General features: G+C 43.4%; 1 protein-coding gene across 4 annotated transcripts in view; it reads right to left on the reverse strand.

Moving 5' to 3' along the window:
- LOC110485267 (histone lysine acetyltransferase CREBBP) overlaps positions 1 to 15,882 on the reverse strand; it is a 97,225-nt gene that overhangs the window by 40,809 nt on the left and 40,534 nt on the right. For all 4 annotated transcript variants that reach the window (XM_036939091.1, XM_036939089.1, XM_036939088.1 and 1 more), the window contains exons 3-7: positions 12,557 to 12,760; positions 10,958 to 11,207; positions 7,917 to 8,030; positions 5,119 to 5,373; positions 4,653 to 4,743 (exon numbers count right to left, since the gene is read on the reverse strand). In XM_036939091.1, coding sequence (XP_036794986.1) covers positions 4,653 to 4,743; positions 5,119 to 5,373; positions 7,917 to 8,030; positions 10,958 to 11,207; positions 12,557 to 12,760 — 914 coding nt within the window. The remainder of the gene's footprint in view (positions 1 to 4,652; positions 4,744 to 5,118; positions 5,374 to 7,916; positions 8,031 to 10,957; positions 11,208 to 12,556; positions 12,761 to 15,882) is intronic.

Genomic DNA, 15,882 nt, shown 5'->3' on the forward strand with positions numbered 1-15,882 from the left:
TATGCAGCTGTTCAGGGAAGCTAGAAACCATTATACACAGGCAGTTAGAAAAGCCAAGGCTAGCTTTTTCAAGCAGAAATGTGCTTCCTGCAACACTAACTCAAAAAAGTTCTGGGACACTGTAAAGTCCATGGAGAACAAGAACACCTCCTCCCAGCTGCTCACTGCACTGAAGATAGGAAACACTGTCACCACTGATAAATCCACCATAATTGAGAATTTCAATAAGCATTTTTCTACGGCTGGCCATGCTTTCCACCTGGCTACTCCTACCCCGGTCAACAGCACTGCACCCCCAACAGCAACTCGCCCAAGCCTTCCCCATTTCTCCTTCTCCCAAATCCGTTCAGCTGATGTTCTGAAAGAGCTGCAAAATCTGGACCCCTACAAATCAGCCGGGCTAGACAATCTGGACCCTTTCTTTCTAAAATGATCTGCCAAAATTGTTGCCACCCCTATTACTAGCCTGTTCAACCTCTCTTTCGTGTCGTCTGAGATTCCCAAAGATTGGAAAGCAGCTGCGGTCATCCCCCTCTTCAAAGGGGGGGGGGACACTCTTGACCCAAACTGCTACAGACCTATATCTATCCTACCATGCCTTTCTAAGGTCTTCGAAAGCCAAGTCAACAAACAGATTACCAACCATTTCGAATCTCACCATACCTTCTCTGCTATGCAATCTGGTTTCAGAGCTGGTCATGGGTGCACCTCAGCCACGCTCAAGGTCCTAAACGATATCTTAACCGCCATCGATAAGAAACATTACTGTGCAGCCGTATTCATTGATCTGGCCAAGGCTTTCGACTCTGTCAATCACCACATCCTCATCGGCAGACTCGACAGCCTTGGTTTCTCAAATGATTGCCTCGCCTGGTTCACCAACTACTTCTCTGATAGAGTTCAGTGTGTCAAATCAGAGGGTCTGCTGTCCGGACCTCTGGCAGTCTCTATGGGGGTGCCACAGGGTTCAATTATTGGACCGACTCTCTTCTCTGTACACATCAATGAGGTCGCTCTTGCTGCTGGTGAGTCTCTGATCCACCTCTACGCAGACGACACCATTCTGTATACTTCTGGCCCTTCTTTGGACACTGTTAACAACCCTCCAGGAAAGCTTCAATGCCATACAACTCTCCTTCCGTGGCCTCCAATTGCTCTTAAATACAAGTAAAACTAAATGCATGCTCTTCAACCGATCGCTACCTGCCCCTACCCGCCTGTCCAACATCACTACTCTGGACGACTCTGACTTAGCATACGTGGACAACTACAAATACTTAGGTGTCTGGTTAGACTGTAAACTCTCCTTCCAGACCCATATCAAACATCTCCAATCCAAAGTCATTTACAAAATAGCCTCCAATACCCTACTCAACAAATTGGATGCAGTCTATCACAGTGCAATCCGTTTTGTCACCAAAGCCCCATATACTACCCACCATTGCGACCTGTACGCTCTCGTTGGCTGGCCCTCGCTTCATACTCGTCGCCAAACCCACTGGCTCCATGTCATCTACAAGACCCTGCTAGGTAAAGTCCCCCCTTATCTCAGCTCGCTGGTCACAATAGCATCTCCCACCTGTAGCACACGCTCCAGCAGGTATATCTCTCTAGTCACCCCCAAAACCAATTATTTCTTTGGCCGCCTCTCCTTCCAGTTCTCTGCTGCCAATGACTGGAACGAACTACAAAAATCTCTGAAACTGGAAACACTTATCTCCCTCACTAGCTTTAAGCACCAACTGTCAGAGCAGCTCACAGATCACTGCACCTGTACATAGCCCACCTATAATTTAGCCCAAACAACTACCTCTTTCCCTGCTGTATTTAATAAATTTATTTATTTAGCTCCTTTGCACCCCATTAGGGAGTTTTTCCTAGCCACCGTGCTTCTACACCTGCATTGCTTGCTGTTTGGGGTTTTAGGCTGGGTTTCTGTACAGCACTTTGAGATATCAGCTGATGTACGAAGGGCTATATAAATAAATTTGATTTTGATTCATTATTTTTATTTCTACTTTGCACAATCTTCCATTGCAAAACTACCATTCCAGTGTTTTACTTGCTATATTATATTTACTTTGCCACCATGGCCTTTTTTGCCTTTACCTCCCTTCTCACCTCATTTGCTCACATTGTATATAGACTTGTTTATACTGTATTATTGACTGTATGTTTGTTTTACTCCATGTGTAACGCTGTGTCGTTGTATGTGTCGAACTGCTTTGCTTTATCTTGGCCAGGTCGCAATTGTAAATGAGAACTTGTTCTCAACTTGCCTACCTGGTTAAATAAAGGTGAAATAAAATAAATAAATAAAAAATCTAGACAGGTGTGCGCCTTTCCAAATAAACTCGAATCAAGTTGTAGAAACAACGATGATCAATGGAAACAGGATGCATGCACCTGAGCTCAATTTTGAGTCTCATAGCAAAAAGGTCTGAATACTAAAAGTTTTTTTTTTAATAAAATGTTTTTCACTTTGTCATTATGGGATATTGTGTGTAGATTGATGAGGAAATGTTTTTAATTAATACATTTTAGAATAAGGTTGGAACATAAAATGTGGAAAAAGTGAAGGGGTCTGAATAAAATGAATGGTAAATAATGTAGTGTCATTTTGGAGTCACTTGTGTTTAGAAGCATATTATATTCTTATTTACATCTACATTCATGTGGATTATAGCATGATAACGGATAGTCCTGAATGACCTGTAAATAATGATTAGTGAGAAAGTTAGATGCACAAATATCAGACCCCCACTAAAATGCTAACCTCCCCTGTTAATGTAATGGTGAGAGGTTAGCATGTCTTGGGGTATGATATAAAATGCAATCCTCCCCTGTTAATGTAATGGTGAGAGGTTAGCATGTCTTGGGGTATGATATAAAATGCTAACCTCCCCTGTTAATGTAATGGTGAGAGGTTGGCATGTCTTGGGGGTATGATGTAAAATGCTAACCTCCCCTGTTAATGTAATGGTGAGAGGTTAGCATGTCTTGGGGGTATGATGTAAAATGCTAACCTCCCCTGTTATTGTATGGTGAGAGGTTGGCATGTCTTGGGGGTATGATGTAAAATGCTAACCTCCCCTGTTATTGTATGGTGAGAGGTTGGCATGTCTTGGGGGTATGATGTAAAATGCTAACCTCCCCTGTTATTGTATGGTGAGAGGTTAGCATGTCTTGGGGGTATGATGTAAAATGCTAACCTCCCCTGTTATTGTATGGTGAGAGGTTAGCATGTCTTGGGGTATGATATAAAATGCAATCCTCCCCTGTTAATGTAATGGTGAGAGGTTAGCATGTCTTGGGGTATGATATAAAATGCAATCCTCCCCTGCTAATGTAATGGTGAGAGGTTAGCATGTCTTGGGGGTATGACATAAAATGCTAACCTCCCCTGTTATTGTATGGTGAGAGGTTAGCATGTCTTGGGGGTATGATGTAAAATGCTAACCTCCCCTGTTATTGTATGGTGAGAGGTTGGCATGTCTTGGGGGTATGATGTAAAATGCTAACCTCCCCTGTTATTGTATGGTGAGAGGTTGGCATGTCTTGGGGGTATGATGTAAAATGCTAACCTCCCCTGTTATTGTATGGTGAGAGGTTGGCATGTCTTGGGGGTATGATGTAAAATGCTAACCTCCCCTGTTATTGTATGGTGAGAGGTTGGCATGTCTTGGGGGTATGATGTAAAATGCTAACCTCCCCTGTTATTGTATGGTGAGAGGTTGGCATGTCTTGGGGGTATGATGTAAAATGCTAACCTCCCCTGTTAATGTAATGGTGAGAGGTTAGCATGTCTTGGGGGTATGATGTAAAATGCTAACCTCCCCTGTTATTGTATGGTGAGAAGTTAGCATGTCTTGGGGGTATGATGTAAAATGCTAACCTCCCCTGTTATTGTATGGTGAGAGGTTGGCATGTCTTGGGGGTATGATGTAAAATGCTAACCTCCCCTGTTATTGTATGGTGAGAAGTTAGCATGTCTTGGGGGTATGATATAAAATGCTAACCTCCCCTGTTATTGTATGGTGAGAGGTTGGCATGTCAAGAAGGCATGATATTTGTGCGACTAACTTTCTCAAATCATTATTCACGATTAATTCAGGACTATCCGTAATCATACTAGCATCCACATTAATGTAGAAGTCTCTAGAAACATATTCTATTCTCATTTACAAAAGTGACTCCAAAGTGACAATACATTACTTACCATTAATTTAAATTTGGCATCCGCCAAATTTGTTGTCACAAGCTTAATGCAATCATTTCAAGCTAGGAATATGGAACCAAATAATATACTTTTGACTACCTTAATACACATAAGTGAATTAGTCGTACTATTTTTGGACAATGTACAATAAGTGCAATTTCTAAACGGTTCACCTGATATGGATGAAAATACCCGCAAATTAAAGCTGACAGTCCGCACTTTAACCTCATAGTCATTTGATCATTTCAATTCCAAAGTGCTGGAGTACAGGGACAAAACAAAATAATTGTCACTTTCCCAATACTTTTGGAGCTCATTGTAGAAATGGTGAGTGCTGCTGTACACTGTAGTGGGCCCAGCTCTGTACCACCCAGTTGGAGTGATCTAGGGCACAGAATTAAGAGAGACAATCTAAATGGGTGAGCGGACTCACTTGTTGAGCGACGAGGGGAGTGATGAGTCCGAGAGCATGCCGGTCTCTGAGGGCACGCCCACCCCTCCTCCGGCCATGTTCATGTTAGTGCCTGGGAGAGAACACAGCCAACCAGAGGCAGCATTACCACCAAAACAATGACAAATAGCCTCACTATACCACTTCAACCCATCACACGGGACCCTTATACAGAGAACTATACCAAAATGATTTAACCAGTCAATCAAACAAACCAATCATTGGTTTTAAATAACTATTTCATGTGTCTGGGATTTCATCCTCTGGGATTTCAAATTGTGCATATTTGCAAACCCAAAATTCAATTCAGTTGAATCAATTGTATGCATCTATCAACCATTTTTACATTTACAATTGAGTCATTCAGCAGATGCTCTTATCCTACTGTCCTCAAGTGCTTTACAGTAACCTAGCCTAAAACTCCAATGAGACCAAGCAACATTCTTACCTAGTGCATTGATGGAGCGTAGCTGCTGCCCTCCCTGGGCTGTGTTCTGTCCTCCAGGTCCTCCCTGAGCAGGGGACTGGTTACCATAGGGCAGGCCCAGGGCAGCGTAGGCCCGCTGCATGGAACTGGGGTCGATGTGCCCGCTGCTGACCCCGCCACTGTTCATGGAGGAACCCGGGGAGCTGCCGGGAGGGCCTGTGCCCACCGTGGCATTGATGGCACTCTGCAGGCTGGCGCCGGGCGAACCCAGCATGGCTGGAGAGAGAGCGGAGACATGTATGAAACATTTCAAAGAGAAACCTGATTGCTTTGGCAAAACAATAACTTTTGTATCAAATTGAAGAGGGTGGTGGGTGGAGAGGGAGATGAGTAAATATGAACACTTGCGATGAATCCCAACTGCACATAACTCACCAATCTCCCCCAGTTTTCAAACAGAACTACAGTTAGGACTTGGCTTGGGCCTATGTTAATAAATCATTAGTATGCCCTTCCAGAAAAGGAAGTTACATTTGATGTTACATTTGATGAAAAGCAATCTACTGATTGGCAAAGATTAAGTGAATTATTTTTCTCATAGAAGTCATAAAAAACTAAAGTTGTTAAACAAAACAAAATTGTAAAGCCTACATTTGTTATGCTCTAAAATAATATTTATCCGCTTCCACCCAAAGATCCTACTACTGCTGCTCTATGCCTTACTGTATGTTAATCTGTGACCGGCAGAGAGAATATGCAGGTTGCCTCTGTGGGGGGATTTAAATCGGTCACCGGTTTTCTGGCCAATCAGAGAGATTTCTCCCCCTGAGCTCCTCCCCCACAGATAGAAACTCCGGAGCCCCCCCCCCCCCCAGGGTGTCAGATTACAGGCCCAGCATTCTACAGGAATCCTTCACAGCCAGCGAGCAAGCACAGAGCGAGCCAGCAGCGCAAGCACAGAGCACAGCTAGGGATGCGGCTGCAGGTGGCGCCACTGAAAACTTCACTCGCTCACTCACTCTAGGGTTCTATGCTCTCAGCTCAGCATGCTTCTCTGTTGACAATTCAGTTACATTGTAAAAAAAATAATTAAAAATGAACTTACATACAAGCCCTTAATCAACAATGTAAGCCTTTCACTGTAAGGTCTACACTTGTTGTATTCGGCGCATGTGACTAATTCAATTCGATTTACATCGCAAATCATTTATAGCTCAAGTGTGTTATAGTGTGCAATGCATCTGTTGTAAATGAAATGTAATGTGGCAGATGTGATACCGAGACAGATTTCTGTATGAAAACTGGCTGAGGGGCGACAACAGCCGGTTTATCTACGGTGCGTTCGGAAAGTATTCAGACCCTTGGACTTTTTTCACATTTTGTTACTTTACAGCATTAACTCAATCTACACACAATACCCGCATCCTTGAGATGTTTCTACAACTTGATTGGCGTCCACCTTTAGTAAATTCAATTGATTGGACAAGATTTGGAAAGGCACACACCTGTCTATATAAAGTCCCACAGTTGACAGTGCATGTCAGAGCAAGAACTGTCCGTAGAGCTCTGACAAGATTGTGTCGAGACACAGATCTGGGGAAGGTTACCAAAAACATTCTGCAGCATTGATGGTCCCCAAGAACACAGGGGCCTCCATCATGCTTAAATGGAAGAAGTTTGGAACCACCAAGACTGTTCCTAGAGCTGGACACCCGGTCAAACTGAGCAATCAGGGAAGAAGGGTCTTGTTCAGGGAGGTGACCAAGAACCCTATGGTCTCTCTGACAGAGCTCCAGAGTTCTTCTGTGGAGATGGGAGAACCTTCCAGGAGGACAACCATCTCTGCAGCACTCCACCAATAAGGCCTTTATAGTCGATTGGCCAGACGGAAGCCACTCCTCAGTAAAAGGCACATAACAGCCCGCTTGGAGTTTGCCAAAAGGCACCTAAAGGACTCTCAGACCATGAGAAACAAGATTCTCTGGTCTGATGAAACCAAGATTGAACACTTTGGCCTGAATGCCAAGCGTCACGTCTGGTGGAAACCTGGCACCATCCCTACGGTGAAGCATGGTGGTGGCAGCATCATGCTGTCGGAGTGCTTTTCAGCGGTAGGGACTGGGAGACTTGTTAGGATGGAGGGAAAGATGAACAGGCAAAGTACAGAGAGATCCTTGATGAAAACCTGCCCCAGAGAGCTCAGGACCTCAAACTGGGTGACGGTTCCCCTTCCAACAGGACAATGACCTTATGCACACAGCCAAGACAACGCAGGAGCGGCTTCATGACAATTCTCTGAATGTCCTTGAGTGGCCCAGCCAGCGTCCGGACTTGAATCCGATCAAATATCTCTGGAGAGACATGTAAATAGCTGTGCAGCGACACTCCCCATACAACAAGACAGCACTTGAGAGGATCTGCAGAGAAGAATGGGAGAAACATCCCAAATACATGTGTGCGAAGCTTGTAGCGTCATACTCAAGAAGACGAGGCTGTAATCGCTGCCAAAGGTATTTCAACAAAGTACTTAATAAAAGGGTCTGAATACTTATGAAAATGCTATATTTCCATTATGTTTTTAAATACATTTGCAAAAATTACAGGATATTGAGTGTAGATTGATGAGGAACCAAAACAATTGAATCAATTTTAGGATATGGCTCTAACGTAACAAAATGTGGGAAAAGGGTTCTGAATACCTTCCGAATGCACTGTATGCTAATGCCAAAACACCTGTATGGGATGATATTACACAAAACCCAATGTTACACACACACACGGGTCCTAAAGGGTCCTAGGGTAAAACAACAGGTACTCACGCTGCTGGTTCCTTTTGTCACTGGCGTTCTTCAGCGGCAGGCAGACGGGACAGTCATGCCGCGTGCAGTTCTTCCAGTGAGAAATTATCTGTCTGGACGACGCACAGTGAGCCACTGAGGGGATAGAAGGATAAGAGAGGAAGAGAGAGAGGGAGGGGGGAGGGGGGGGGGGGGGGGGAATGATGAATGAGAGAAAGGAAAGAGATTGAATGAAAGACAGAAAAAGAGCAAGAAAGATGAGGGATGACAGAAGAGGAAGAGAGAAGGCAACGAGTCATTGAAAAACACATACAGTAGCTATGACAAGATGACCACTTCCTGTCCAAGACACCATATAAGCTGGGCAAATAAACACCTGGGCACATAAAACATGATTTTGTCCAGTAAATCACAGAGCCAAAGAAAAAACAACAGAAATCAAAAGTTAGTAACTATTCCAAGCCTAATGTAACTGTTGCCTAATGGGCCCTGTGGACTAACAGAAATCAAAAGTTAGTAACAATTCCAAGCCTAATGTGACTGTTGCCTAATGGGCTCTGTGGACTAACAGAAATCAAAAGTTAGTAACTATTCCAAGCCTAATGTGACTGTTGCCTAATGGGCCCTGTGGACTAACAGAAATCAAAAGTTAGTAACTATTCCAAGCCTAATGTGACTGTTGCCTAATGGGCCCTGTGGACTAACAGAAATCAAAAGTTAGTAACTATTCCAAGCCTAATGTGACCGTTGCCTAATGGGCCCTGTGGACTAACAGAAATCAAAAGTTAGTAACTATTCCAAGACTAATGTGACTGTTGCCTAATGGGCCCTGTGGACTAACAGAAATCAAAAGTTAGTAACTATTCCAAGCCTAATGTGACTGTTGCCTAATGGGCCCTGTGGACTAACAGAAAGGTACCATTGTGTTCACACAGTCAGATAATTGCTGTAATAGATTTGATTTAGACCCAGGGAATGGAAGCAAATGGTTGTGGAGGAAGACTCCAATAACAGCATGATTAGGGGCTTTAGAGACACACGGTGGTGAACATCCTACTGATATCAATGCATTAACTTAAGTGGAAGTTTCAGATTCATCCCTTCAAGAGTATAAAAGAGATCATTCTACTCCTGTTAACATCAAATAAGTCTCATCCCAGAGTTTATATTACTTAAAGAAAAGCCTCAAGTATTTGAGTTATCATTAATAAATTGGGGCTAGGGTCTATTTTCCTGAATTTCTGCCTGACTGACGTGCCCAAAGTAAACTGCCTGTTACTCAGGCCTAGCATTGGATAGAAAACACTGATGTTTGTAGAAATGTTAAAATAATGTATGCGACTATAACACAACTGATATAGTCGAAAATCTAAAGAAAAACCCAACCATAATTATTATTAGTTTTATGTCCCAGGCTCTTATAATGGAAAGCTATGGGTCCTATGCAATTCTAGCTCCCAGATTGCAATTCCTATGGCTTCCACTAGATGTCTTTGTTCAAGGTTTCAGGCTTGTTTCTTACAAAAATTAGTAAGAATTAGGAGTTTTGGCCCAAAGAGTCTCAGTGGAAAATCTATTTGTTCGCGCGAGACAGAGAACACACGCCTGCCAATTTCACTTTTCTATTGAAAAAACTTCATTCTGTATGAAAAATTATAGTTTATTTACATTTTAGCGTACCTGAGGATTAAATAGAAACGTAGTTTGACTTGTTTGAACAAAGTTTATCGGTAGCTCTTTGGATTCCTTTGTCTGTTGAAAGAGTGGATTACTGAAATCGATGGCGCCAACTAAACAGACCTTTTGGGAAGGATTTTATCTAACAAAACAAGCATTCATGTTGTAGCTGGGACCCTTGAGATTGCAAACAGAGGAAGATTTTCAAAAGTAAGCAATTTATTTAATCGCCATTTGTGATTTCATGAAGCCTGTGCTGGTTCAAAAATATGTTGTGGGGCATCGTCCTCAAACAATTGCATGGTATGCTTTCGCTGTAAAGCCAACTGTATATCGGACAATGCAGTTAGATTAACAAGAATTTAAGATTTTAAATGATATAAGATACTTTTACGTTCATAAATGTTTAATATTACGATTATTTATTTGAATTGCTAGCGGGCTATCCCACAGGGCTAGTAGGTACGTGAGATATTACACCACAAAATGTTAAAACAAATACAACATTGGAACCGGCAAACCCAAACAACAAGGCCATTTAAACAAATAATCACTAATATAAACCATTTTAAAAACATGTAAACAGCACAACCCAATTAAAACCGGATGAGACCTAGAACATCATATATCCTCATTTGACCCCATAGCCATTAAAACACATTACCAATATGACTGGCACCTCAGGGGTTAAAAGTCAGAGGCCATCGACCTAGAGACACCCTTTAATGTCCAGAGCAGCACGGGGCGGCAGGAAAGCGCCGTAGCCACCCAGACAGACAGACTCAGTGTGGAGACTAAAGCCACTTGAGTATTTACATTAGGCCTAAGCACCCAGACAGGCTTTTAAAACAAGCCCCGGGATTTATAGCTGCTGGTGTCCTCACTATTAATATAGGCTGGAGCGGGATTTCAGTCAGTCACCGGGGCAAATAGGAGGGAGGGAATGGAAGACAATGGTTATTTCCAAATTAATCTTTCCTCAATTCTGCAAATCCTCTCTTCACTTCCTCCTCAAAACACACAGAGAAGGTCAGAGGGCAGGGACCTTCAACCTTCTCCTCCAATACGGTTGAGAAGTAGTTGAGCAGATAGGATGCCGGGAACAGCAGAAAGACTAATTCAGATGGAGCCATGGAGAAGGAGGAGAGAGGGGCTTTGGACACAGCAGCACAGAGAAAGATAACCAACTTGACTTCAACGTCAATCAACAAACTATAGCCTTCTAAACAGCAGAAGAAGATATAAATGTCTCTGACATTAAATGGAGTAAAGCTGATATCCCGTTGGACATTAACGAGTGTGTGTTCAATCATATTCACACAGGCTCAGTCCCCCAACACTTATCCAGCAACCAACACCACAACCCCCCTTCCCCAGACACTCACCCTGGCAGGACTTGCCGGCCTGGCAGTGGGTCATGTGGTTGAGGACGTTCTTCATGGTGCGGCAGTGTGGCAGGGCGCAGGCCCGCACCTCCCCGTTGGCCTGCTCCCGCCGCTGGCACTTGTGGGCGTGGAGCAGCAGGACCAGCTGTTGCTGGATGAGCTTGCGCTTCTCTGGGTCGGCCGTGTGGCTCGCAGTCGCTGCAGACACCCCACCGCCAGGGACCATGGAGGATACCTGCTGCATCTGGGCCTTGGGAGGGAAACGCAACAAATAAGTGAGGCAGACTGGATTTATTTGAAACTTAGCTTGAACCCAATTACTTGAATTGGAACTGGGTTGCTTGAATTGGATCCCTGAACCATTTATATTGAAATGGAATCACCCAATCCCGGTAATTAAGCCTACTTATACAAGTACATTACTTTCACAATTTGAAAAAGAAAAGCTGATCTACAATGACTAAACACATTTATGCCGAGATCAACGGGGTGAGGTTTGATTAGGGAGAAAGAGGGAAAACACTTGTGTGAGAAAGACAAAGAGCGGAGGACGGCAGGGGGAAGAGTGGTGAACAGAGAAAGAACGATTCCCAGACAGAATAATGGGAGGCAGCCAGTGAATGAATCAAAAAGAAAGAAAAGCCCCCCCCCCCCCCCTCAAAAGGCCTGGTAAACATCCAACTATTTCACATAAGACTCCATTAACCTTTAACCAAAATAGAAACACAACTATTTCCTCTGTAATGAGTTCATTAGGCCCTTTTCCTGTTCCTGGGAGAGAGATGTGCATGCAGTATTTACTCAGTGCCTTGAAAGAGACCCTTCTCTTTTTCTCTTCCTCTTTCCCTCATTCTCTCTCTCTCTGTACAACAATATTCTGAGTGGAGTGTCTTTTAACAAATGTTTCCCCTTCCAACAATCTCTCATTCTGCATTCCAGGCCTGGTTTTTGGAGATGGAAGAGAAATGTGTCAGAATAATTGTTCCAATACCGTGGCATTGGGAACTGCAGCGTTATTCAAAGTCAATGCAGAGACTAATGGACTCAGACTTCAGGAGAGTTGTCACTACGTGAGACTAAATCTGAAAGGATTTGATAGGCAGGGGGTAATTTTCACCGTATTGCTTCAACCAATCCTCTCATAGTACGTAGGATCTAGGGGTCAATGATAGGGGTTTTAGAGACCAGTCCTCTCTCTAACTAGGACCTAATCTAATCTCTTCAATGTTCAAACATCTGAAAGGACTAGGTAGGTGTGCACATTAATATGATGATGGCTTCACTTAACCCTCTGATAAACTGAGTGGAGATTCCAACATATCTTTTGTATAGTCAGTACTTTCATATGTGAGAACACCAAGAGGGTAGGGGCAAGGTTACAAGTCTGAAACCCAAAGGCATGGGGACCACATCAGATCTGAGAGCTGATTTTTTGTGGCCCCCAGACAGATATCGGATTCCAACTGTTTAAGGGGGCGAGACGAAGAGGCTCGAGATCCAAATGGAAACAGATCTTTCCCAGAACCCTCCGTTTAGGTCATCGTGTAAACTTACCACAGGTTTGCGTTTCTCCTTTTCTACAAAGTTGGAGGAACTTACCAGGTTTGGCATGCTGCTGGCCCCTTTCAGGTCACTGGGGAAGGGGGGCAGGCTGTTGGCCCCTTTCAGGTCACTGGGGAAGGGGGGCAGGCTGTTGGCAAGGGCTGCCTTGTTCCGGAGCTGCTGCTGGGCGTTCACCCCCATCTGCTGCTGGGCCCCGCCTTGACCGTACTGCTGCCCAAAAGGACTGCCAGCCATACCCATCTACAGAGAGACAAGGGATTAGGACCATCTCTGAGGTGAACCAGGTCTCTATTCATGAGTTTCAAAATGGGTCATGAAGGACCAGGACAATGTATGATTTGGGACTGTAAAACTGAAACTAACCTATTGGGTTCAAATGAAATTGGGCCCCAACACTGCAAAGCCCAGCCACAGGTTTCCCTACTGCACACAATACCAAAGAGCCTGGTGTTTTAGCACTGATTCTGTGGGGATTGTCTAGAAAGGGAGAATGACATGCAATGGTGGGTCTGCCGGTTGACATCTGTCTCTCCGTGGTTGAGATAAGAGGAAGTGGCCCCTGTTACAAGGCCTCACCAAATCACGCCATCTCTCAACCACAACATCACAACATGTGATAGTAAACAAGGGAGCACCTAAAACCTAACACAGGCTAGGTATAGATATGAATACAGTGCCTTGCGAAAGTATTCAGCCCCCTTGAACTTTGCGACCTTTTGCCACATTTCAGGCTTCAAACATAAAGATATAAAACTGTATTTTTTTGTGAAGAATCAACAACAAGTGGGACACAATCATGAAGTGGAACGACATTTATTGGATATTTCAAACTTTTTTAACAAATCAAAAACTGAAAAATTGGGCATGCAAAATTATTCAGCCCCCTTAAGTTAATACTTTGTAGCGCCACCTTTTGCTGCGATTACAGCTGTAAGTCGCTTGGGGTATGTCTCTATCAGTTTTGCACATCGAGAGATTGACATTTTTTCCCATTCCTCCTTGCAAAACAGCTCGAGCTCAGTGAGGTTGGATGGAGAGCATTTGTGAACAGCAGTTTTCAGTTCTTTCCACAGATTCTCGATTGGATTCAGGTCTGGACTTTGACTTGGCCATTCTAACACCTGGATATGTTTATTTTTGAACCATTCCATTGTAGATTTTGCTTTATTTTTTGGATCATTGTCTTGTTGGAAGACAAATCTCCGTCCCATTCTCAGGTCTTTTGCAGACTCCATCAGGTTTTCTTCCAGAATGGTCCTGTATTTGGCTCCATCCATCTTCCCATCAATTTTATCCATCTTCCCTGTCCCTGCTGAAGAAAAGCAGGCCCAAACCATGATGCTGCCACCACGTTTGACAGTGTGTTCAGGGTGATGAGCTGTGTTGCTTTTACGCCAAACATAACGTTTTGCATTATTGCCAAAAAGTTCAATTTTGGTTTCATCTGACCAGAGCACCTTCTTCCACATGTTTGGTGTGTCTCCCAGGTGGCTTGTGGCAAACTTTAAACAACACTTTTTATGGATATCTTTAAGAAATGGCTTTCTTGCCACTCTTCCATAAAGGCCAGATTTGTGCAATATACGACTGATTGTTTTCCTATGGACAGAGTCTCCCACCTCAGCTGTAGATCTCTTCAGTTCATCCAGAGTGATCATGGGCCTCTTGGCTGCATCTCTGATCAGTCTTCTCCTTGTATGAGCTGAAAGTTTAGAGGGACGGTCAGGTCTTGGTAGATTTGCAGTGGTCTGATACTCCTTCCATTTCAATATTATCGCTTGCACAGTGCTCCTTGGGATGTATAAAGCTTGGGAAATCTTTTTGTATCCAAATCCGGCTTTAAACTTCTTCACAACAGTATCTCGGACCTGCCTGGTGTGTTCCTTGTTCTTCATGATGCTCTCTGCGCTTTTAACGGACCTCTGAGACTATCACAGTGCAGGTGCATTCATACGGAGACTTGATTACACACAGGTGGATTGTATTTATCATCATTAGTCATTTAGGTCAACATTGGATCATTCAGAGATCCTCACTGAACTTCTGGAGAGAGTTTGCTGCACTGAAAGTAAAGGGGCTGAATAATTTTGCACGCCCAATTTTTCAGTTTTTGATTTGTTAAAAAAGTTTGAAATATCCAATAAATGTTGTTCCACTTCATGATTGTGTCCCACTTGTTGTTGATTCTTCACAAAATAATACAGTTTTATATCTTTATGTTTGAAGCCTGAAATGTGGCAAAAGGTCGCAAAGTTCAAGGGGGCCGAATACAGTGCCTTGCGAAAGTATATGTCTTACAAGTTACTTGTAGATGATTATACATGTCGGATCTTGTGGAGGAGCTCATTGAAATGGATGAAAATAGGAGAGAGCGGTCAGATGCAATGTGACTTATTTCAACAGGTCTTTGTCCCCCCCATCGTTATAACTGCCAAACCCAAAATCAGGCAAATAAGGAAACAGAGGTATGAAAGAAACATTTACCCATGAGTGGCTGCCAAATCCCATCCATTTATCTATCCATCATTAAACTTCCTTGACTAGCTTTTCAATGTGAGTTGAACACATAAAAGACACTATTTCAGAGACAATGGGTGGTGCAAGATCTGCTGCAGGCATGGACAGAATAGTTAGGTGCGCGGCTACAATCTCTTTAGAATAAATAAAAAAAAACACAAATGTTGATCTTCCAATATGACCAATAAGGTTTAAAACATGCAATTATGACATCTACAATGAGTATACCAAACCTTAGAAACACCTTCCTAATATTGAGTTGCAACCCCATTTGCCCTCCACATGCCCTGACAAATTCAGGCTAAGGCCTCTACAAGGTGTCGAAAGCTTTCCACAGGGATGCTGGCCCATGTTGAGTCCAATGCTTCCCACAGTTGTGTCAAGTTGGCTGGATGTCTTTTGGGTGGTGGACCATTGATGATACACACGGGAAACTGTTGAGCGTGAAAAAAACAGCAGCGTTGCAGTTCTTGACACAAACCGGTGCGCCTGGCACCTACTGCCACACCCCATTCAAAGGCCTTTACAGAGCATTCGGAAAGTATTAATTGTGTTATGTTACATCCTTATACTAAAATGGAGACTTGTTTTGCACATTGTTTTGCACACAATACCCCAAAATGACAAAGCAAAAACAGGTTTAGATTGAAAGATCACATTTACAAAAGTATTCAGACCCTTTACTCCGTACTTTGTTGAAGCACCGATTACAGCCTTTGCGTCTTCTTGGGTAAAAACACTACAAACTTGGCACACCTGTACTTGGGGAGTTTCTCCCATTCTCCGCAGATCATCTCAAGCTCTGTCAGGTTGGATGGGGAGCGTTGCGCTACAGCTATTTTCAC

Source organism: Oncorhynchus mykiss, chromosome 12, assembly GCF_013265735.2.
Source record: "Oncorhynchus mykiss isolate Arlee chromosome 12, USDA_OmykA_1.1, whole genome shotgun sequence".
Classification (NCBI taxonomy): domain Eukaryota; kingdom Metazoa; phylum Chordata; class Actinopteri; order Salmoniformes; family Salmonidae; genus Oncorhynchus; species Oncorhynchus mykiss.